The sequence below is a fragment of the Mus caroli genome, unplaced genomic scaffold (assembly GCF_978045245.1).
Source record: "Mus caroli unplaced genomic scaffold, Mus_caroli_1 scaffold_20, whole genome shotgun sequence".
Taxonomy (NCBI): Eukaryota; Metazoa; Chordata; class Mammalia; order Rodentia; family Muridae; genus Mus; species Mus caroli.
Window position 1 is genome coordinate 38,633,093 of NW_028227275.1, and position 25,787 is coordinate 38,658,879.

A 25,787-nucleotide genomic window follows, 5' to 3' on the forward strand; every position below is an offset into this window, starting at 1 on the left:
TTTGCTTTATATTTCAGAGATTTCCAGAGCCAAAGCAAAGTATTCTTGCCACAACGCGTGTTTGCTGTAATTCTCTGAAGGCCATTATCACCCTGGACAAAGCTCTTTAGAATGCATAAAATACAATGAGATGCTTCTCCATGCAGCAGTTCGGCAAAGTTGTTTGGATACGGAAAATGAGTTTGCCAGGGGCACAAAAATATAAATTATGAAGAAAAAAAAAAGGAAAAGAGAAGAAAGAAAGAACAGCAAAGCATCCCTCCCACAGTGAAAACCCTCTCAAGAGCATCCTGCTGGTGCTGAACAGTTCCCACATTAAATGACTAATGAATTTGGGTTCGCCCCTGCATTGGCACAGCTGGGGGAAGTGGTGCTATCTACAAAGCTTTGAGGCAGAGGGTGAGGAGGTGGCAGTGTTGCACTTCAACTGAGCAGCCTAAACTCGGCAGTCTGCTGAGTGAGTACGAGCTGTACAGCCCAGCTAATGAACACCCCATACCCTCCTCAGAAACAACCCCCAGCCTCCTGGGGCTCCCTCCCTGCTACACAGCCCTCACCCTTTCCAAATGTCTGCTCCCTTTTTGCAAGTCCCTGTCCTGCCCTGGACAAATCCCTGGATATTTCTTGTCTTTCTTTTATGGCACTCTATTGTCCAACAGTGTCCTTTCTACCCAGTCTTCCAAACTCCTCCATTTTCCACCAGATGTTGTCTTTCTTTAAAAAAAAAAAGCCTGGTTACCTTTCTTCGCCGTGCTTTGTGTGTGTATCTTAACTCCCCAATACAAAAATATCCACAATGTCCTTCTCTGACCTCTACTGCCATCATTAGCTCTTTTTGATCAAAGGATTAGCAGTTTTCACCTTGCAACTTCTAATACAGCACAATTTGTGACACGACACGGGTGATTATTGTAGAATAAACATTGTGGAAAGAATACAAAAATGAATAGAGAAAAAAAAAACAAAGAGGGAATAAACCCAGTTTCATATATTTTCATGTTGATGTGTGACTTAGTACACAAAAACAAAATCAATATGCACATTGAATATTAAATGTGTATGAACTTTGGGCCTTCAGAATAATGCCAGTGAAAACAGGTCAATGCTGACTAAAATATTAACAATCTATTGTATGCAGAACAACTTCTTGCATGGTAATTCTGTATTAATTAAAATGTCACAAAATCTCATTTGCATTCAGTTATTATCACTTGATTTATAAAGAATGTGCTGCTGTGCATTTTGTTTTTTCAAAAATACAAATTCAGAATGGTAAACTTCAAGTCAGCTGGAAATATTGATCACAGTGAGATTAGTCCACAGGCGTCACAGAGAAGCTAGATGGAAGGAATGAAAATTCAAGATCACTTAGAACGTGGTGCCCTGGCAAATGTTAGGGGAGAGTAGGGGAAGAGAAAAAGTTAGGCTCCAAAGAAAAGTATAGAGGTAAGTACAGAAATGGAAGCCTGTGGGGCCCCAGAATAAAGAAGGCTACAACTTCTGTGGGTAGGATGCACTTCCATTCTACTACTGGATATGCTAAAGGTTGAGTTTAGAAGAAAATTGTCATTTACATCTAGCATGAGTATTAACAAAGACCTATATGATGGCTGATATATGTCAGGCTGTCTGGGTCATGGCACCCAGGTATTTGGATTTGGTCAAACATTCCAGATATTTCTATGAGAGTGCTTTTAGATGTGGCTTACATTGAAACCATAACACTTTGGTTAGGACATATTATGCTCCATAATGTCAAGGCAGGGACCAGATGTTAAAAGGGGCCAACCTCCTCTAAGCAAGGAAGACTCTCTCTGCTGACTTCTGCAGCATCAGCTCTTCTTGGCTCCACAGCAAATCTAGCTTGACCTCTCCTGAATCTCTAGCTGGCTGGCTTCCTGAGACTTGAAATCCTGCAGGTTTCAGACTTGCCAAGCCTCTGAGAGGCAATATTTCACAATGAGACATTCTCCTTGTTTTTGCATATGTGCTCTTACAGAACACGTACATATACCTGTAGACATGCATCTACATATATGTGTTTACCATATGGGTATGTTTCTCTGGGAACACTAACAAAATACACAGAGACTAAAAGTGAAAAACACTTCCGCACATGGATTCCACAACTGCAAATTACTCAAAAGACATCATTGATTTTGTTCATTTGTGCATTGTACCATTTCCATTTTATTAGATTCAAAGGGAAATAATTTATATTTACTGAATACTAATTATAGTCTATACTAACACTAGAGGTATTAATTTAATAATTATTCAATTCACCAATTTAATTTATAACAAAGGAAGATCCAGAATTTTGTGTCTTGCCCATGATACTTTTGAGACCATGCTTTTAAAAGACACCACCCCTCTCCCCACCCATCCCCCACCATGGGCAAGAACCAATCCCTAATACTATTAGTGATACTATGTTATGCTTGCAGAGAGAAGTCTAGCATAGCTGTCCTCTGAGAGGCTACACTTAGCAGCTGACTGAAACAGATTCAGAGATCCATAGCCAAATATTAGACAGAGGAAGTTTGGAGAGTCTTGTGGAAGGTTTTGGGGGGGAAATTGAGCATCAGTTTTTCCACAGGAAGACCAACAGTATCAACTAATCCAGACCCTTGGAGGCTCCCAGAGACTGAGCCATCAACTAAAGAGCATACATGGTCTGGACCTAGCCTCACCCCACATGTATGTATGCGTATGTGCATGTATGTATGTATGTATGTATTATGTATGTATGCATATATGTATAGTACAGAAGTGCAGCTTGTTCTTCCTGCAGGTCCCACAACAACTGGAGCAGGGGCTGTCCCGGATTCTGTTGCCTGACTATAGATCCTGATCCCCTAACTGGGCTGCCAGGTCTCGCCTCAGTGGGAAAGGATGTGCCTAGTCTTGCAAAGACCTGTTTTGCTAGGGTGGGCTGGTATTGATATTCGGGGGGGGGGGGCTCCATCTTCTCAGAGCAGATGGGGAGGGGGATGGGCAAAGGGACTAAGTGAGGGGGAACTGAGAGGTGAGGGGGACTTTAATTGGGATGTAAAGTGAATACATACATACATACACATGGGGGGGGGAGTATCCAAATAATTTCTGTGTTTCCTTTATAGGCTTATGAGAGAACTTTTGTAGGCTAGCTAGATCTTCGAGGAAGGAAGAGAATCAGAAGAGACAGAGGTAAGATGTAGAAGATGATAGGGAATCAGAAAAACCCACTAGCATGAGGCTTATCTAACTCGACATTTTCACCTAAAACGGGGAGTGAATGAACTTACTATAGTTGTTCAGAAGACCACGCTGCAAAGTACATCTCACCTTCTATAGAACAAAATACCCTGCAAGCTGGAAAGGACTTTCCAAATGTTAAAATGTTAATATTTCACTTTCAGTCCGTGGACACTTCAATATAATCTCTGAATGATGGAAGAAGTGAGGGTATATATTTTAAAGAGAAAAGACAAGTATTTGTCCATCATAAGATAACCTACTGATCCCAGTTAAACAGTGGACAAGTGGCTTTGTCTCAGCGTCCTTAAGAAGGTGGCATGTGCTATTATAATCCTTCACCCTTCTATAATCAAAACACGTTAGAGCAGGGTCTTTGTTTGGCTTGAACCTGTGCAGGCCCTGTGCATGCTGTCACAGGCTCTGTGAGTTCGGATGTGCACCAGTCCTGCTGTTTGTAGAAGACACTGTTTCTTTGGAGTGATCTATCACTCCCGTCTTTTGTCATCTTTCTGATTCTCCTTCTGTTTAGATCCCTGCAGTCACTTTCTACACATTGTCCATCATGGGTCCCTGTGTAAAGGGAAGTAGATACAAGGTCTCACCCCTAGCCAAGGAGCTATTTGCAAGTGATACATCTTGGGAAAGGGGAAAATCGGGCTTCTGCACCGGGAGTGTCACCGGGTACTAACCATACCCCAGGCAGACACTATGCCCAGTAGTTGGCTACCACAAAACAAACTTCAAGACTGTGTGTGGAGGGCTGGGATGTGGAATGTGGGATGGGGGGCTTTTAGTTTCATTTTGCCATTTTTTTGTCTTATTAGTTTTTTGTTTTAATTTCTTTTGAAAAGGAGAACATGAGGTTGGATAGGAAGGTAGGAAGGTCTGGGAAGTGCATGGGGAGTCCAAATCAAAATATATTGTATAAAAATTAAATAAAAAACAAAACATCCAATTAAAAAAATGTTAGGCAGGAAGTGACCTTATGTCATGGATAACAAACTATTTCCTTTAGACTTTGTCCCTTTTACCTTCTGTTACCCATGGTAAGCTAAAAGCACTTTACTTTGCAGTTAAAGTTATTACAAATAATGAGAATAAGAGTAGTATTGGGTGGCATTTGAAATTGAATGAAATTTAAATTTTGGTGCTCATGAATGCTTAACTGGGACACAACTGCCCTCATCTGTTATACTCCGTCTTATTACTGCTACTGAGCCCCAGTAAAATAGCGTTGCTTGTCACAATACAGAGTGGGTCGCCTACAAAGCAGTTAAAACAGAGACTATCTGACCCACAAAGCCTGAAATATTGATGATCCGGCTTTTTATAGTAACAGTTTTGACTGGTCCTTAGCCAACCCAAACCTCTGTTATTATACACAAGACAACGAAGACACCAAAAGTAAATGTTCTTGACAACTCTACTCGAGTTCTAATTGACTTCTCCAAGGCAGTTTAGTGCAGTTTACTGTCCATTTGATCATGCCGAAGTCAATGACCGAAACTTAGCTCTAGTTATGGCAATCTTTATGTTAAATTATATAGCCTCTTATATAAATCCCTAATTAATTTCCTACCCTTGCTCACATGAGTTAATGCCATGAAAAAAAAATCGTGTTGAAGTAGAATGTCTTTACATATTCATTGAAATGAACTTTTGTGTTGCATTTTCTTTTAATAGTTCTAAGTTGATGTTATTATAGAACAAAATGATGATACAATTAAGTATTTTACTTGATGCATCAATCAAACTGACACATTACTGTTTTTAATTTGCAAAGCAAGACTATGGAATGTTTACTTTCACAGAAACTGATCACATTTACAATAACATAGGAAATAATTTTAGTCTTTCTATCTTTAGTGAATAGTACCAGCTAATTCTCCCAATGTAAGGTGAACTTCAGACTCCTGGAAAACAGGAAAGTACACCCAACATCCCCTTCCCAAGTCTAGGAATGATCTCGTCAGAGTCTAGAAAAAGCAAATGACTCAAGCAAGACTTAAAATGCCTGTCTTCAGAATGGAACATTCAGAGAAGCTGTTGTCAACTTCGGATGATGTTTCACTTCCAACTAGTCAATGTGTAGAGCCAGTTTTGACTGGAACAATTAAGGCTCTGCTTTGTATACAGTACGTGGAAGCCAAAGATACTGCTCTGAAAGTTCAGGACATCAGTTGTACTGAGACTGAAAGGAAGTATCCAAAGCATTCCACACCTGTGCAAATGTAACTGCCGGATCCAACACGGTCAAGCCAGCTTTCAAGCCACTGTAGGGCCAACAATTGTTATCTGATGACTCACCTTTTGCCAACACTCTCATCTGGCAAGAAGACAGAGATAATCCCACAGATAGTTACATATCTTTTATCTAGTCACATGTGCTCTTGAATTTAACCACCAACAGTGGAATTATTTTTTAAGAATTTTAATCTCTTCCACCAGGTAGTTATTTTCATCGATGTTTTTTTCTTTATGGGATCTTGATACACTAAGATTTCTACTTGACATTAATATACAGTAAATAATGTAGTAAAATTGTCCAATGTGTCAGAAAAGCAACTCTCAAATCGCATGTACATTAAAGCACTCATATTTCGGTAGGACATTGCCTATGCCATTATCTCTAGATATTTGCCAGACACCCAGTTAAAGGTAAATCAGGAGAGGTCACAACAGGATTAACAGTGTTCTCCTTCTAATATTACTTTCTTTAGTTTACAGCATGGCCCAGGCAAGAACATTATTAAAGGAAATAAATTCTATTAGCTCACTAAATGAAGGACTGTATCCACTCTAACACAATCAATAAACGATGTAATTTCATTTCTCACTTTTCTTTCAGTAAATATTCTTAAAACAGGTACCTGATCTGAATGACTTAGTGTCTTTTTGAGTTCACGGCCACTTTGCCGTGCTTTTACTAGGTGCTGGACTGCTTTAAGTACTGGACTGGTTATTCGCTCAATTATTTAATCTTCCAGTGTAAGCAACACATGAAGTAAATAACCTCAAGATTCTCTAATTGTCGAAAACTGCCAGGGGACTGTACTGACATTTCATTTTCTAAGTAGCAACATCTCATGCCTGAACCCAGCACATGATTTCACTTCCATCGACTGTAACCTGCTCAAGTACAGCTCATTTCACACCTACTGTGTCTCTGCTTCTCTACCAAATTCCCCTTATACCAAACGGAATGAAATGGGAATCCTGACTTTGAGAAGATCTTCAAGACTGGGATTGAGTGGGGAGAGGGAACAGTAATTGATTTTATTAACATGCAAAAGAGGAGAGCCCCAACTTGCTTCTCAGGAGATCCTCCTCTTCTGGACACATGCTGCTCAACTGAGTTGAGCATTTAATAATGGACAGGAATTGGTGAGGAGAAATTGGTGAGACTTTCCAGGTATGGAAGTCACTTGTGCAAAAAGACCAAGTATAAAGATTTCCAGAATCAGAGTGACATATGAAGTCAGAGAAGTATCAGTGGCCAGATCATGGGAGACCTTACTTATTGGGTCAAGAAATTCAGATTGTATTTGAGAGAACACAGAGAACCATGGAAGAACATCAGATACAGGAACACCCCAGCCTCAGCTCCCTTGTATCTTAAATGAACCATTCTGGGGGGGGGGGACGGAATGATTTCAGGTGGATAAGACTGGAGACAGTTATAGTATTTTGGGCCCAAGAAACAAGAGAGGCCAAATTTGGGAACTAGGAATAGACAGAAGGGGGCGGATCAGAGACAGGAGAAAATCTGGCAGGACTAATTGTCAGATTATATAAGGATAAAGCGAAGTAAGGCAAAAAGGCAACAACCTAGGTTTTCTAGTTGGATGATGTGATGAATAAGTGACTCTTGCAAACAGAAGGAAGTCCAAGGAATAGAAGACTTGGGAGGAACTTATCTAGTTCAGCAAGGGCCACAGGGACAGGCAGAATCAGACTAGGGTTCTTTTATTTAAGGTGTCTCTGTCATGCCCCATGAAAGTTCATAGTATCGTAAGTAAGGAAGAATGTGATACTGTCATCTCGTCTAGCCCAGGATACTACTAACCTCTCCAGAATGTATTCGTTTTCCTGCATGATCCCATAAGAAACTAGTGTAATAGTCCTTGGGACTCTGTGAGCATAAGAAATTACAAAGTGTGGGGGAAAGATAAGATAGATGTGTAGACGTAGACATAGAATTATAGAAAGATGGTACACACTCAAGTTTTAGTGGTTAAATCAGATACTGAGAAGCACTCCTGCCAGAGGTGTAATTTAACGAGTCAAAGTCTCTTCATTGACGTGCCACACTTTAAAAGGAAGAGTTTCTAATTTTATTATGCATAAAATTACAGGTGAAATACAGATTCTCAAGGTCCTCCCAGTATTGTAACTTGGGTAGAACATTCAGAACTGGGTCTATGGCAGACAGTCTTGGACTTCATTGAGAAATACCCCTTCAAGAACTCATTGTATTGGATGAATAGCCGCCTCCTCCCTCTTTCTCTCTCTCCTTCCTATTCTCCTCCTACTTCCCTGCTTTCTCCTGTCTGACCTACTTTATCCCTTTCCCTTTCTGTCCTTTCTCACTATCTTAACCCATCCAGAATCTATTGATCAGAATAGAACAGAATTCTCAAATGCTCTTAATTACAAAATTTCTGTGTTACAAAATATAAAGGTCCCCTTCAAAATGACCAAAGTCCAATCATGTGCTCAGTTAAAAAAAAAAAAAAAAAAAAAAAGTACAGTCTTGCTTAGTTCTACTCTTCCATACATAATATTATATACTATTTAATACAAGGTACCACTGAAAAATCACATGTATGGGTTTAATTTTAAATGTGAATATGTTTTTTCTTTCAGACAGAAGCACTGAGTGTTGTCTTCTTTCTGATGCTAGTCTAGAGTCACTAGATGCTTTGGTGATTATGGTGTGGACCTGGTAGGACGCTGGTGTCTTTTGCACTGTGGGTGTCAGTTATGGAGTCCCTTCAGGGGTGTTATCCAATACCCTTTCGATCTAAAGGGCATGCAGAATGTTTGTTGCAATCCTCAAATTTTATGGGAATGTAACAGAATCTTAATTATTAAGACTGTCTTTGGGGGCTCTGCTCATAACCGTATCTCAAATAAATTCAAGAAGACATAAAATGTGAACTTTTATCACATGTCCTAGCCATACAAAAGAAAAACTGAGAAATGATCATAAAATAAGCAGAAAATTAAAGGAATGAGGACAAACATCTCTTCAGATTACAATGCTACATTATCTACAACCCAGAGCAGGGCGGCTGAACTCAATTTATTTCTTTCTGTACATGATCTTTTGTGATTAAATTTTGAAAACCTGTGAACTGTTTACTTCAAACCCTTTGCTTCCACTGTTGACTAACACAAAATCTGCTTAGCCCAGATGCCAACAAAAGCTGGGCCACTGAATTAAGCTCCCCCAAGCTTTGTTTCCCTCAATGTGGGGTCCTTTCTTATAAGAACTGTGGGCAACAGCAGCGACTGGCTTACTTCGAGAGCTGGATAAAATGCAGATTCCTGGGCCCAGAGCTGGGAAAACTGCAAGCTCTGGAGCTTTGCCTACCTCCTGAATCAATTACTTTGAGACTAGAAAACCTGCTCTCTTCGGAGGCTCTCCAGATTATGGTTAGTCTTAAGATTTTATGTTTTTTTTTTTTAACCATTGATTCTTTTTTCCTGATTATTCAATATACACTTATTGAATACTTTGGATTAATAGAATTATTTGTGTCAGATAGTGGAAAGGAAAGGTGTAATCTAACTCTCTAGAGTTCTGGGGCCACCTGAGGTTATACTAGCTGCCAGGAGAGGGTAGGCCTGGAAGCCACACTGCAGGAAGTCACCACAAAAGGCAGAGACAGAGTTTGGCAGGAGCACTGCTGTGACCCCATGCTTTCTTAAGTGAGGTGGCCCTGGACTTGGACATCCCAACCATTTCCTTCCTCATCCCCACTACCACACAGTTTCATTCTTCTGTCCACAATAGAGGAGACAGAACTTTCCAGAACAATAAGAACGTTCCCCTCAGGCTGTCTGGGAACAGTTCACAAAAAAGCCAAGTCACATAATATAGGGTGCACCATGAGTGGAAGCCACAATCTGAAGTGCATCTGACAGTCCTTGGAGATTTCAGCCTGTCCACTTTCTCCTGCTTTTATCATTTTTTCCTCACCCTTTCTTAAAGGATTTGGAAGATGATATTCTATGAGATGGAAAGACAAAGTTCTCTTTATATGCAGCATTAAAATTCTATTTAACAACACACCTTATTTTCCTAAAAATCAATTATTCCTTATCCACAGCAAACTCCCTGAGCCCACATCCTCATAATTTCATCATGTATAGATAGAATGGGTAGGGAAGGGGGGCGTTTTAATTAATGTCTTGAAGTTAACTGTTGCTCACAACTAAGGTTCATTTGTGGCCAGCCCTCATTAAGCAAAAATCTGCAGTTTGCTTTTTTTCTACCTCTCAAAGAAAATCCTGAATCTTATATGGAATTGGAAGACCTTTGGAGGTCAGCCACTTAAAATACAAATTGAAAGGTGGGTGTGGTTGTTTTTGGCTGTAATCTTTGCATGAGATTATGAGGCTTCTTAAAAAACAAACAAATATTGTTGTCCCACCTATAGGGTTGCAGATCCCTTTATAGCTCCTTGGGTACTTTCTCTAGCTCCTCCATTGGGGGCCCGGTAATCCATCCAATAGCTGACTGTGAGCATCCACTTCTGTGTTTGCCAGGCCCTGGCATAGCCTCACAAGAGACAGCTATATCAGGGTCCTTTCAGCAAAATCTTGCTTGTGTATGCAATGGTGTCAGCGTTTGGAGGCTGTGTCTCTAGCTGCATATGTATCAAAAGATGGCCTAGTCAGCCATCATTGGGAAGAGAGGCCCCTTGGTCTTGCAAACTTTATATGCCTCAGTACAGGGGAATGCCAGGGCCAAGAAGTGGGAGTGGGTGGGTAGAGGAGTGGGGGGGAGGGTATGAGGGACTTTTGGGATAGCATTTGAAATGTAAATGAAGAAAATACCTAATTAAAAAAATAAAAACAAACAAACAAACAAATAAAAATAAAGGTTGGAATGAGTCCCCATAGAATTGGTTGTTGAGAACTTGAAAGCACTAAGGAGCAGTGTTTTTCTGGAAGGACCACCATTTGCAACGATGGACTACAAATCTCTCTGTGTTCAGCAACATTTGCTCTGGGAACAGACTGATGAGCGTGGCACAGCTTTATAAGGAAGCCCAGAGCATAAAACATCAGTCCTGATATCATAGCTCACTTTTCTACCAAGTAATGTCCTTTGCTACTCAGGTAACATTCATTAGCTTCAATGTGTAAAAATCAGAAAGGAAAGCAAAATAAAACAAGTATAGAGTCCAAAAGACTGTGCTTCAAGGAGGGACACTAATTGGTTAAATGGTGCATAGTTTAACATGATTGGTTAGCATCATATTATAGTCTAGTAACATAGACATGACACTACTAGAAGTGTGTGTCAATTAGTTCAAAGTTCTGCTACTGTGGCTTCAATGGGACTTGTAGTCAATGAAATGAGTGAGACCAAGAAGAACATTGCTGACTTTCGTCTCTAACTAATTAGCATCAGCAGGTGACATCTTTCCAGCTCACCAAGAGGACCACAAAGTAGCTCTGCCCTCTTTCTCAGGACCTCTGCTCTTAGGGACTTCCAATCAGATACCAAAGATGGAAACTCAAAGATTCTTCCTTCAGACACTAATAATCAACACAACAAAGCCCTATTTAATTTACTTTTGTTACTTTGGTCTTATCCCAGGTTCTTCGAGGTTCTCCAAGTCTCTAATCTCACAATTCATCTTCCACTTAACCGTGTCTCACCAGGTCTAGATCGTACAGCCAAAGTAGAATAGTGAATCTGGCAGTCATTTCGCTGCAAACATTAACTCATCCATTTTGGGATAATGGATAATAGTCAAATGCAGTTTTTTAGTAGACAAGATTCTATGCGCTTTGAACCTTACTATTTATTATTTCTTTTCTTTTCTTTTCACTAGAATATCCAATCCTTTCAGCCCAGATATTGTGTGTTCTTCCATTCCCAGGGAGTATGCGGGCCTCACCATAGGGAGTCACTATGGGAACTATTCAAGACGGAAACCCTTCATTTTTAAAAGGAACTCCATGTTACAGAGAGACTATGTAGCCTCGAGGTCACAGAGCTGGCTAGAAATGGAAATTAGACACAATGAAGCCTACCTTTCCCAAATATAATTTATTATATATGTTTAAAAAATTAAAGCCAGATGTGATGGTGCATGCCCTTTATCCCAGTACATGGGAGAGAGACTAAGGCCGCTGGATCTTTGTGAATTTAAGGTCAGCCTGGTTGACATAGTGAGTTCTAGGACAGGTAGTGATACGTAGAGAGACCCTGTTTCAAAAACCAAATATATAGCTCCCCCACATTTCTCTCCCCCCATCTCTTTGTGTGTGTGTATGTGTTTGTGTGTGTGTGTATGTGTGTGTGTGTGTGAGAGAGAGAGATTATAGATAGATGATAGATAGATAGATAGATAGATAGATAGATAGATAGATAGATATGGGCCACACAGAGGCCAAAAGAGGGTGTTGGATCCCCTGGGTCTAGAGTTAGAGGCAGTTGTAAACCTCCCAACAAGAGTGTTAGGAACCAAACTCTGGCCCTCTAAAATAGCAGGAAGTGCTCTTAATCAGCGATCCCTCCTTTTATTCTGTTTGGGACATTGGTCACTCAAATCCCACCCTCCCTCAATGTGAAGTGACCAACTTCAGTGAACTCTTTAGAGTTATACGCACCATATGCTCTTCATTAACGAATTGACATAAATGTTTTTATTCAAAGAGGGCTACATAGCTCTTCCCTTTGCTCCAATGCAACCCATTTTTCAGAAGCCTTCCCTTCAAAAAGCTTGCCAAAACTTCACTTCTAAGAAAACCCTTTTGCTCTAAAAATAATCTTCAAACTCAACACAAGTTACCAAAATAAAATCTCCTAAATAAAACAATGGCAGAGACAGACCTGATAATGAATATGAAATATGCTAAGAACATTCTGTCACTGGCACTAAATTCACTTGTGTGTGTGTATGATTAATGGTACGATGAAGTCTTGAACTACATAAGAAGGAAGCAAGCTCCGGCAGAGCAGAAGTCGCCTGGAAAGGGTCCCATCTGTGAGGCGTCCATTTCAAAGAAGGCACCGCCTTTTGGCCATCCTTACCCTAATCCAGCCCAGACATTCATTTCCAAGTGTTATTTCCAAGTGAAGCTCCAAATTCAGAGTGAGAGTCAGTGGGCATGTTCACAATTTGTTTTGGGGGTGGACAAAACAACACAATGAAATGTTTTCAGAAGGAATAATACATCCATTCCAACACTTGCTGGGTTTAATTCATGTGTTAGGGCTGCTGTCTCCCTCTTATTCAATAGAAACCCATTTCCATCAGGACATGTGTGTGTGTGTATGTGTGTGTGAAGCCATTTCTGACTATCCATACAGTACCAAAATAAGTTAGCAAAAATAAATAAATAAAAATACCCAATACATTTTTCAAGGAGAGGAATAAGAACAGAAATCAGCTTGAACCAGGACTGTTGGAAGTGATCTGCGTTTAGCTAAATCTAATCAGGCCATAATGCCCCGCACTGCATTTCCTGATAAGTCCCCAGGCATCAGAGAGGGCAGAGAACTTCAAGACAGTTGGAAGAGGACCAAAATTTACCTGTTGAATGGGAGAATTGGCTTTGTTAAGCCAAAGGTTTCTTTACATCTGGATATTCAGATAAGCCATACATCAAATTAACATGGTGATGATAGTGGGGGGAGGGAAGGGAGAGTGGAGTCTAAGTCAAAAAGATGACAAAGTAGAAAGTAAGCAATCAACTGCAAGGAAAAACATTATTAAATATTTAATGTTTAGCCTAAGACAAGAAGAACACTTACCAGAGATAAAAATTATTACTCATGAGCTTTCAGTTTTCACTTGGAAGACACAAGCAGCGGGAGAATGCATAGGTACTAAACAGAGCAAAAGTGGGGCACCAATCACCCAGAGGGGGAAACACACACCACTGTGTTCATGTAGATGACATGTTTGCCCATATTCAAAAGCAGCTGGATGGTGTAGTGGTGAGCGCAGGTGCCTTCCAAAAGAAGTTGGTACTTCTGCCTAAAGAGTGCTTAAAGGATGTGGCATCCGTTTATTTTCCTTGTACAATTTTGAAATGTGCTTGCTATCTAAAGTCTCATGGGGTAGCTACACTCTCAAATGCACAGATGTCATTTAGAGAGAAAGTTCTCTAATAAAACGCATCCCCTCTTTCAGATCCTGCAATCAGCAAAAGGAGGCTTACTAATGTCCTTTATTAGACGGAGGGTTATCAAGCACCACATTAGTGAGTGGAATAATGGAAGGGTGAAGTTAGATGAAAACATAAGCTCTGGTCTCCTGGCCATAGTCTCTCTCTCTCTCTCTCTCTCTCTCTCTCTCTCTCTCTCTCTCTCTCTCTCTCTCTCTCTCTGTGTGTGTGTGTGTGTGTGTCTGTGTGTGTGTGTGTGTCTGTCTCTGTGTGTGTGTGTCTGTGTCTCTGTATGTGTCTGTGTGTTTGTGTGTTCAATTTTAAAGGATGACAGAGTTCTTCTAAAAATGTCATCTATCTCAAATACAAACTTCTCTCCTGGCTTTGTGAAGAGTATATTAATAACAGTTTCTATTTTAAAAATGAGCACTAATTAATAATACATTGAGAATGCATTAATAATATATACATATAACTGTTAAGATGAGTTAAAAAGCATCACTTTGGGGTCAAGCCAGTGAACAGCATTAACTGAAAAGGTAGTTCTCATTACACATGGGCTCACAGAACTTCACTTTCTTAGCCATAGTGAATTTCCCAAAACATTCTTTTCCCTAGTCTTGATTGACTACTAAATCTGGAGGGAAATTCACATTCATTTGTTAATCCTCTGGCCTCATTTTTTTTCATGCTTCATTACACATGTTGCTCTAATACAGCAAAAACACCCATAAGTGTAGAAATTTCAACCACTCCCTATGCCCTCAAATGTTCTCCTTTCCAAATATCCCTTAGGAAGCAAGTCATTGCCATGACAACCATAAGATGAGGTTTGAAGGGCACTTGGGGGCACACTTTGTGAAAGTTAATACCAGTTTGTGTTTAACAGGGTCAGGGAAACTCAGACAGTGGGTCATATTTGGTAACGAGGCACCACTTAGCTATTTAGAATTATCTGTCCACATCAAACCTAACCAGAATACCACCTCCCAAAAAATAAAAAATAAAAATAAAATAAAAATAAAAATGAGTGATTTATTCAGGGCTAATCCATCATTCCTCTGTTGCAGCCTGGTCCCTCTATGGTCACTTCTAATTAAATCAGAAGATCATATATAATAGAAAAAGGAGAATTAAGGGCTTGCCTTGCCTGGCAAACTTTAATGTGGAACATTCCACTATGCACTCCCACCCCCACCCGCAAGGGTTAGCACGTTTTCTTTTCTAAGCAATATTTCTCCTCCACCCCTTCGCACTTTGTGTCCTTCCCTGTCAGGCAGAGGATGAAGGTAGATTCCCAAGGAGTTGTGAGGACTTTTTCAGCATCTTTAATACATTTGCTTCCAGAAACAGGAGCACTGTGGACACAACTAGCAACTGCAGCTCAGGTGTAGTAGGAATCTTTTGTGTAACTCAGAGCTAGATACGGCTTCCTTCCACGGATGCGAAACAATACTTTTCCCACAATGACTCCAGTCCAGTGACCAAGAGATAGAAATGACCGTGCCTTTAAAAAGTCACTATGGGATAAGATCCATTCTTCCTTTGTCTCTACCTGACTGACCACCTAGCCAGGGAGCTTTTAAAATAAGGAGGAGAATCCTTTGTTCTCTCAGGTTCCATTTAAGGGAAAGTGGGTCGAAGGGCTTCCCCAGGGAAAGAAAATGAGCTCTGGAGCCAAATGCAGAAGAGGAAGCGATTGATTTCATGCCCACTATTATTCTCATCCTCCCAAATAAGAGAATCCATTGTTTGGCGGGCTAATGGTTAAGAAAGGTGGGGATGCGCACAGGTAGCCCCATCCCTGAGACCGTATCTAATTCCCTAGTGTGGCTCAGGCTATCCTCCAGGCTGCGTGGGGGTGGGGGTGGGGTAGGGGTGTTGGGAACTCTCTCTAGCCATGGGTAATACAGCCAGAACTGCATGCATTCTCACGCCCCAGAACTGGCGTCCCAGCCCAAGTGCGAAGTTGGGCATTGCGACCTGAAAAGCAGAGTAAGAGCCATTCAAAGCAGCAAGTTACAGTACCTTGAGAAGTCTGACAGATGGGAGAAAGGCTGCGTGGCATAGCTTCCGGATGGTCCAATTTAGGGGTCGAGAAGCATCAGTCTGATTCATGACCCCTTCCAAATTCCACCGGGAAGACAAGAAACTGCAAATCTGGGCAGTGCCTAGAAAATAAACGGTCCCCCACGGCCCTGGCATCCCATGGTCATCTCCACACCTGCAAATTCCATTAGGGCAGAGGCTTCCTGGAACTTGGGAGTCTAGTCAAGTGGCGTTTCCTGAGCCCCTGAACCTTCTTAAGAAAGCCACCTCCCCTCTCCCTGCAGCCGTGCTCATGCATACCAAATGTGGCCGAATGGAGGCACGCTGCCTGCTGCTTCGGGGAGGGGATGCTTGATTTCGAAGGAGAGGGACAGCCTGCACAAAACAGCCTGTGGTCGGAGTCAGAGGAGCCTGCTCCAGAATGCGCGCTCCCTCTCCTGCTCTCCTCCTGCAAACACAGGTCAGGCATTGGGGGGGAACCCGGGCCATTTGCTTTGCTCTCTTGTTTTGGGGGGGAGCCAGGAGGAGAGCAAAAAGGAACAAAAATGAACCCAGAAGGAGAACTTATACTTTTTTGCACAAAGCATCTTTGAGGGGCTGGAAACTGGCGCAGGGGGAGGGGCTAGGACATCGGGAGCGAGAAGGGATGCCTCTGAATGATAAGATAAATGCTTCCTTTTTGATTTGTGTGACATAATAAATTGAGAGCCATCGTAAAATGGATCTATAGTAAAAGGAGATCCCTGCTGTGTTCTGAAGTCTTTTATTAACTATGATTGACAGTCTGCACCCTGATACAAGCAAGCCCCGTGTAGATGATAGATGGTCAGAGGCTTAGTCAAACTCGCACATACACACACAGAGAACAAGGAGTTACTCCTGTCACAGAAAGCTGTACAAAAGAAGATATTTATGACTTACCTTTTCAACAATAGTAGTTTCTAAATGGGGGGATATTCCCACAAGATAGACCTTCTCTGCAACAAAGTTTAACCCTTAAAGTGCCTTACAGGGTACTGTCCACCAAAAATGGTTTCCTTGAGTGTCCCCTCTTCTCAATAATTTTTGAAGGAGGCTTTACAAAAGTGTAGCTCCATTGGAGCCAACAGTTTTTAAAGCTCCCATGGTGAGATGGAATACGAGGGAACTTTTCCATTTAAAGGCAGAATTTGGCCAGTTTCACTTAAAGCAGGGAAGCTCAGGAGGGCTGGGTTAGGGCTGGGGGTGGCCCTTTCACACCCCTTATTTGGACTACCCACTCTCCCCAGACATTAAAGTTTAGTAGTATCACTGACAAAAGACTCTGCCCAGGAGACTCCCCGCACCCTCACCCTTCAAGTGTTTCTAGGGTACTTAAAATTTCCACCTTGTTTCCTTTCCAGTGACTGTAGAGATTTTTTTATTTTTAATTAACCAGAAGAAATGGGTAACAGACCCCTCCCCTTTCCACTCCTGAGACTACTGTGTATTCTGGGATAAAATCCAGAGGGGTTAGAGCAGATGTGCTATAAGCCTGCGTTTTAGGATCAAGAACAAAGAATGTAACAATACCTGACACCTGCATCACTGCGCCATTTCCTAAAGTGCTCCAGAGTCAGAGATGCTGAGTACTGCAGAACCACTGACTTGAACATTAAAAAAAAAATCCTGCACCGGATTAGTCTCTATTAAAGCAGTGTCAATGTAACAGGGTTCACATATGGTTCATTTCCTGTCACCATCCTATGTCCACAGTGGGGAGAAGGACATTTTGAAGTGTTGGCAGCTGGAATGTCAGGCACGGTGTTGGGCACTTCTCATCATGTAAGTTCATACTCACATCAGTACTCCAAAGCAGGTGCTGCTATAATATTCCTATTTTAAAGATTAAGCAAGTGTCCCTCTCTTTTTCATATATATATATATATATATATATATATATATATATATATGTATATATATGTATATATATATGAAATAGCAATAAAGCCTTTACCTTGTTTTTTGTTTTTGTTTTTTCTGGTCCTTTAATCTGACAAGAATTGCAATAAAGGATGAACTAAGTCCCTCACAGGTAGGTGTGCTATATCACTGAGGTTTGCCTAACCTCCTAAATCCTAAAATCTGGCTTTAGTGTAAAAAATAAAATAAAATCCTGGCCCTGGCCTTGGGCAATTTTCTCATCTCTTCTGTGCATTGGAATCTTTTATCTCTGAAATGGAGACAATTACACAACTGCATACCCAGGGGTTTCGTGAAACCCACTGAGCTAGTGGCAGTGAGGCACTGAATTCAGTGCTTGGCATAGCAACAGCCCCCTCTACCAGGGTTCATCTTCTAAGTAGCAAGTCTCTATTCCACACTGGCAACCCACTGACACTTCTCATTAAGGATACTTTGTGTGTATGTATGTAGTACCAGGTAATAAGATCAAGCAAAACAAATTAAACCTGGATGCTTCCTACGAGTTATGAAGTTTAATAAATGAAGTAAAAAATGCTGCAAAGGCAGTGGGGTTTTCCTCTGGCTTTTCTTACAGAATGATAGTCAACAGATAGCAAAATATTTCCTTAAGTGAGCAGCCTACAAGGAGCCAGCATTTCTTGGCTACTAAAGACCCTTAAGTGGTTACACTTGTGAGAAGCTAGCCCCTGGGAAAGGCAAGGACATTACAGTTGGCTACCCTTGCCCCTCATTGTTTCAAAAAGTTATGAACACTACAATAAAATAAAATAAAGTAAAAGAAAAGAAAAGAAAGAAATAAAAAGAAGAGAAAAAGGAAGAAAAGAAAGCATCCTTTTGAAACCACAGCCTTTGATTCTCTTAACTCATTTAATTTTTTAAGACTAACTTTGGTCAGAAGCATAGTTAGGGGTTGTGTGAAATGAGGAAGCATGAGGAAGCAGGGAGGCGTCACATTCTCTCTAGAAGTAATTAGAAGGATGCGCACAAAACCTTCAGGGAGTGGATTTAGAGGCTATGAAGCAGCAGCAGCAGCAGCAGAGGAGATGAAGATCAAAGGATGAGTGGCTTATGGAGGTGGCCTCTCATCATTGGAGCAATTTGTGCCAGGATTATTTGCTGTCAAATATCTTAAGAGAGGTCTCAGGACCTCCTTCTCATTTAGAAGAAATGCCCCTTCCCAAGAATGAGTTCTCCTATGCTTTAAGAGAGGACCATAAGAGGTTAAAGCAGAGAAGTGTCCTGGCCAAGGCAGATAGGGTCTCACACATCCAAAACACCCATTTTAAATGTTAAACTCTGAGTGTTTACAGATCTAAATGGTCAGGTGACATTTTGGTATTCCTAAAAGTAGCAATTCAGTTGTGTTAATTTTTTGCATTCTAAAGTGTGACTTTCAATATATTTTCATTCTCTTTATACTATGCAATGCCTCTTCCCATTGGCAATTTTTCAGCTCAGTCTCTGTGCAGTTAATAAGTCTATCTATACCTATAGATAGTCTATGTTTTAACCCTCAAGATCATGTTCCCTCTTCAGGAAAAGTCAAATTTGATGGAAAATTAAATCATACTCAGTTTTCTTGATATCCCTCTAATATAGAAAGATGAATTAGAAAACTTGAGGAACAAGGAAATATGCACAAAGAACAGACAGATCAGAATGTTTAAAACCCTCCTCTTCACGTGCTCTATACAAACCACACTGTCCTCTTTACTATTTGACACTGTCCTGTGTTTTCTATGACTGTGAAAGACTACATGACCAAATGCAACTTAGGAAGGGAAGGGCTTATTTGGTTAATAGGTAATAGTTTTTCATTCCGAGAAGCTAAGGCAGGAAGTCATGATAATAACCTGGAGGCAGGACCTGAAGCAGAGACAACAGAGGAACTCCAATTATTGGCTTGCCTGCCATAGCTTACTCAGCCTGATTTCTTATACAATTCAGAAGCATCTGTTCGTGGTAGCACCACATAGAGTGAGTCAGGGATCATTAATCAAGACAATACCATACAGACATGCACAGAGGCCAATGTAATGGAGGTAATTCCTCAACTGAAGTTCCCCCTTTCCAAGTACCCCAGGTTTATTAAGGTGACCAAAACTAACCAGTACACACAGTGTGGTGGTTTGAATGAGAATGAGCCCTGTAGGCTCATATATTTGAATATTGGCCTCCAATTGGTTGAACTGTTTGGGAAAGATTAGGAGGTGTTTACTCAATGAAAGAAGTATGTTACTGGTGATAGACTTGGAGGTTTCAAAGCAAATGCTATTCTTAGATCTCTCTCATGCTCTCCCTATCTCTCCCTCCCCTCCCCCCTCTCTCCCTCCCTCGCCCCCTCCCTCCCTTCCTCTCTTTGTTTTATGCTGTGGACAAGAGGTAAGCTCTCAGAAGTGTTTCAGTGCCCTGCTAGTCATGGACTCTAATCTTCGGAAACTATAAGCCCCAATGAAGTCTTCTATTCATGGCCTTGGTCTGGTGTGTCTTTTCTGTAATAGAAAAGTAACTAAAACAGCAGTTGTTAGTACCAAGGAGTAACTGGCCTCATCATGCTGTTTTGGGAAGAATGTGGAAGACTTCAGGACTTTGGATTAGGAAAGCATTTGAGTGTTGTAGGCAAGGCATAATGGGAAGTCCAAGAAGGTGCTTGGAAGAAAATAAACTCTTTTTTAAGTTGCCTTGGTCATCTTCAGAGCAATAGTAAAGTAAGAACACAAAATGTTCCAAAGTAATTTTGTATATTCTGTTATTATACCATTGAAAACCTTGGACATTTGAACATTAATTGGATGTATATTTCAGGATCTTATTTTTGAGTATGGTCTGCAGAGGGCAGATGATATTCCAGCATTCAGAAGTATTGAAACCAGACAATCATGCCTCTATAGGTATCTTTCTCCACTTCTAAATTCTGTACTAGTCTTAACATTCCCTTTACTTATGACTGGCCTCAACTCACAGCTGTCTCTTTTCTTCTTTAGAGGTGCATTTTTGTTTATATGAGCATGCTTGTGCGAGTATATATCTTGTGTGTGTGTATGTGTGTTTGTGTGTGTGTGTGTGTGTGTGCATACATGCTTATAAAGGCCATAAGACAACCTTGGAGCCCCTGGAGTTGGTGATTAAGAGATGCTAACGTGGGTGCAAAAAACTTCCCTCTGGTCCTCTGGAAGAACAGTGAGCACTGTCAGCTCCTGATCCATTTCTCTAGCACTCACTTCATAGCTTTCTTGTCTTCTGCCAGCTCAATAGTTTTATCAAAAAAAAAAAAAAAAACCCAAAACATCATTTGTGTTGAGAACATCATGGTAATTTGATTTTGTCTGAAAACCATGTGTTTTTTTAAATGTCTTTATTCTTTTTAACTGTACTCAGAGCTATAAACATTTTAGAACTTCTCTGATGTTTTTACGCTATCCTTTATAATATGAATTCTCATTATAGACCCTATTGATCTATAACACTGTTATTAATTATTTCCAAATATTCTGTTATTCAAATAGATTAAATGATTTTTATCCCTTTGGGATTCTTTTATGGCTAATAGATTTTGAAATAGATTAAACTATATTAAAATAAATTACTCATTTTAAAAACTAGCATAAGCAGCATTTGTTTCATATAAACACACACACACACACAAATATTAATTAGATATTTTTACACTACTCTATTTCCCCCCCAGTACTGGGTTGTTTTCCCTGCTTGCTCCCCACCACTGCCCAATTGGGCATCTACAATGACAGAGGTTCTTCCCAAGACTGGGATGAAATGTAGTTCTTCGTGACTTCTAAGTCAAGTTGTCTTTCCAAGACCAGTTTCCCAAACACCATTCTAGACTGCACTCAAACTGATCCATGTAGCCCTCTGTTTCTCTACACTGGATAATCCCTCTTCATACCATGGCATGCAGTAGGACATCCTCTTTGGAGCTCTACGAATGCAGCCTCTTCAGGGCTGCATCTAACATTGGGTCACAGGGGCACATATAATATAGTAATGTTTCAATCCTCTTAAGTCCTTTGAAATGCTTTTCATAAAGGTCTTTTAGGGAGCTTTGAAGGAACGTCACTAACAATTTAGCTTCTACTGAAATTTTTATCAGCAAGCCTATGCAATATTGTCTTTAGATAATAGTAGCTCACATCCACAGAAAACTGACATTCTATCTCTTGTGTATGTGCATACACACACACACACACACACACACACACACACACACACACACACACACACACACACAGAGAGAGAGAGAGAGAGAGAGAGAGAGAGAGAGAGAGAGAGAGAGAGAGAGAACACCCGAGTTGTTAAGTATAAATTCCTCTTCTTACAGGTTTAGAGCTGGCTTATAATGGAAATTCCACACTGGAAAGCAGCCTTCTGTGTATCTTCATCTGATAGCTCTGACATTAGACTCAGTTCTTCTGCCTTTTATTCACTGCATGGCCCTGAACCAGCTGTATCTGCTATCAAAGCCTTAGTTTCTTGATATAGAAGCAGGGTCTACTATATCATCCACCTTCATATTTTGGGAAAAAGAGAAACAATTATCACAACACTAATAGAGTGAAAACCATATATAACTGTAATTATTATAAACATTATTAATATGAGTTACCATGTTCAATGGTTGTGCTGGTAGTTCATCCCAATGGCTAAGAGCAAGGACCAGATGCCCAATGGCCTGGACTTATAGCCCAGCATTACCATTTATAAGATGATTTGGGAGTGCCATTTAATCTTATGAATATCTACATTAACAGAATATGATTTCACTAGTTCTTAATAGATGTAGAGGTCACAGAAGAGGACCCTACCTGTTACCAAGGCTTACAGATATTAGCAATTTGTGGTTAACCTAACTGAAGATGCAGGTGCTGTCCAACACATTGATGCTGCTCTAAGGAAACAAAGTAACATTAAAGGAAGAAGGTACACTTAAACCATAAATGTGGTGGATGCATGAGTGTTCACAATGCATGCAAAAGAAGTAGCCAAGGGAAGATGTTTTAAAACAAATAAAATTTCAAACATCTTTACCTTTCCTTTTTTCTTACTCAGGTAGGAGAAGCCACTACAGAGAACCAGTGGGTAAATGCACACACCTGACATTCCTGACAGCATCCTCCACCCCTGCAACTGAAAGGCAACCACACATCTAGAAATAAGATATGAAACTAATATATAAAAAATGTGTTGCATTGAAAATTTAAAAGATATGCAAACATCTTGTATCTCACTAAAAATAAAAACCACACATGCTTAATGGGACATATATGCCACATCCCCATCTCCAAAGGCTCAGGGATCATTGTTGAAGAGAAGATGGAAAAAATACCAGTGCCTGAGGCAGTGGATGGCTACAAGGAAGCAGTATCCTTAGGACAGAGCAACTGTGACAGCAAACACAAGTGCTATTGGCAACTGGTAGCTGCTGGGAGGCAAGTCAGTAGGACTCTGGTAAATTGACCAGGCTCCAATAGAAGAGAACATGACCAGGATTATTTGTGCAGCACACACTGGTCTTGATGGCTTACAAGAAGAAGAAGAAGAAGAAGAAGAAGAAGAAGAAGAAGAAGAAGAAGAAGAAGAAGAAGAAGAAGAAGAAGAAGAAGAAGACACAAAATTGAGTGGGTAGGGAGGGGAATTGATCTGTGAGGAGCTAAAAGAGGGAGATAAATGAGATCAAACACCTTATATGAAATTCTCAAATAACTAACAGACTATTGTTTAAAATCACTCACACACATAAAGTGCACAACAAATTTAAAAGGTCAGGAGCTAAAGAACACCCACGTTGAGCTTTGAAATCCTATTACTTCCCATTCACAAAGGGAATGATTTTTTTTTGCAATGATTCTAAAATTTTAATGAGTCCATGGAGCCTTGTTAAAAGCGTAAGAATTTAAGATGTTCATTTTTAACTACTTGATAGTCACAGTTTCCTGATACTTATGATGCTATGCTGTTTATTACTGCACCTCTTCTCTCTGTTGTAAGCTTAGGTGTGTGCAGCACAGTGTGTACAAACAGTTACACTTCTGTGTAGACAATGTATTAGAGGAAATTCATCAGCCTTACCACGGTGCTATTGAACTAATGGACCTATTGAACTATATGTGGGGTAGGGAGATTGAAGACATCAATCTTCAATTTCTGCTTGAAGAAACTATCAGTTGAACAGAATCTCAGAAATGTATTGCTAACAGTGCACCTTAAGAAAAGTATTGGCCACGGACTAGTCAAACATGGACACATTCAAGTCAAACAGTAGATATACCCCTGCCAATGTCTTCTGGCTCTCATCCATGAGAGCTGAGTATACCAACCACACATTGAGCCTTGTGCATGTGGAGCCTCTCATGCTGATGGCCAGGACCACATTAGAACATAAGGTCTGCTCACCTGGGAAAGAGGGACATACTGTGATCTGGAAAATCTTCAAAGGGGTGGCACTGCCTCAGAGTGGAATTTCATGATGAAAGGTAATGAAAATTGTATGTATTGTACTTGCTATTTATTCTGGTCATTCTTTGAGAAAATGTGTCCCTGTACTCATTCTGTTATCTTATTTCCAACAACGATGAGCCTTATTCATAGCAGCTCAGGAATTAGATGATTTTAGTTGGTTGGCCAATTTTATATTTTAGGAATTGTGTGTGTGTGTGTGAAGGGGGATTAAAATCAATGCAACTTGAATCCAGGGTAAACTGGACTTGAAACCCTATTAAGTTATTTGGCAATTAATATAATTTTTGTAAGTCTTAATTATTAAAAACAGATAGAGCTGATTGTGATAATGACAAAATGATCGACCAATTGCTGAGTGCTAACTACAAAGAGTATTATGTACCAAGAGCTCACTCAGCGTATGCCTCTTAATACACACAGAAAGTTTGTAACATTCTCTCACTATGACTAACAAAGAAGCCGCCTCTCAAGTTGATATTCCTTCAGGAGGTCACATGAGGCAAGGTAGACTTAAATCTAGGCCCATCTGATTCTATCATCTATAGTTTTACCTATTACAAGATACAGATGGCCATTTTAAAAGGCAAGGGTGAAGAAAAGCTCTTCTGACTTTCTGTGAAGAAACCAGCATTTGAGATGTTGAACCTGAACAGAGACAAAGCAGTGCTGGAGAATTCACCGTAATCCCTGAGACTGGACAGCACAGTCCTTCCATGTCTCTGGCTTTTGTTCTCCCTATTGACTCTCGCTCACTCCCCTTCCCACTTTGTGGTTTCAGTAGGCAGACCTCCATAGTGAGACAAAGACTGTCCATACTCATTTGGCATGCCCAAGAGTTATTTAACAGCTCCCTTCCAACATGGTACATACTAAATTAAAAAATAATATTTCTACAATGTTCATAGACAGGTTCAGCTTTTTCCTACACATACAAAGTTGTTTACCTCTCATTATTATCCACATTTTATTCCTACCTGCATTTTCTAGATCAGGAAAGCAATGCTTAAATTAAAAGTTGAATGCATACACAAGTTTATTCTGCAAGTTTCAGAGCCATGGTTTTTATATACTGTATGAGGTTTATTGGCATGTTTAAGCAAAGTTACATTTAGGGCAATTGAAACAGTTTCAGATACCTGATGAGACATACCATTCTAAATATTTAGAATAGAAATAGATGGGTTCAGATGCACAATAATGCACTTAGGTCAAGACTGTATGGCTATCATGGTTAATTAAACTCAAAAATGTCCATGGAATCATTTAATTATGATGATTATTTAAGATTACTTAATTTTTACCTGAGGCATTATAATAGATAAAAGGAAGGATAATGTTCCCAAGGGGTGGACCTTAAGTGATAGTATTTTTGGTAAATAATAGAAATGAAACCCTTACATTAAGTTTCTGGGAAAATAATGAAAGAGGAAGCAGAAAAATTGTAAAAGCCACAGATCTAGGGCACCTGCAGCCAGACCCTGTGTTCTAACTATTACTAAAACATTGTAACCATAACATCTCAATAACATGGTTGCTTAAACAAGACCTGAATAATGACAACAAACACCAGCCGACATGTCACTGTGAATGGGGGACATTTTACAAGGTCCTATGCCGAGATGAAAAGCTATAGTAAATCATTAGCTACTGAGAGAAGGAAAATAAGTTTTATTCAGGGAAAAGAGTTTATACAATTGAAAATGGTCAGTTCTAAACAATATACA

At 40.2% G+C, this 25,787-nt stretch overlaps 1 protein-coding gene across 26 annotated transcripts in view; it reads right to left on the minus strand.

The window, feature by feature from the left end:
* Trpm3 (transient receptor potential cation channel subfamily M member 3) overlaps nt 1-25,787 on the minus strand; it is an 886,635-nt gene that overhangs the window by 542,292 nt on the left and 318,556 nt on the right. For 6 of the 26 annotated variants that reach the window (XM_021152595.3, XM_021152592.3, XM_021152591.3 and 3 more), the window contains exon 1: nt 15,625-16,166. The exons of 14 other annotated variants lie outside the window; for them this stretch is intronic. In XM_021152595.3, coding sequence (XP_021008254.1) covers nt 15,625-15,801 — 177 coding nt within the window. In that variant the 5' untranslated portion in view covers nt 15,802-16,166. Of the gene's footprint in view, nt 1-15,624; nt 16,168-25,787 lie in introns of those variants that run through there. 6 more of the 26 variants (XM_021152586.3, XM_021152582.3, XM_021152583.3 and 3 more) reach the window with 2 other exon arrangements.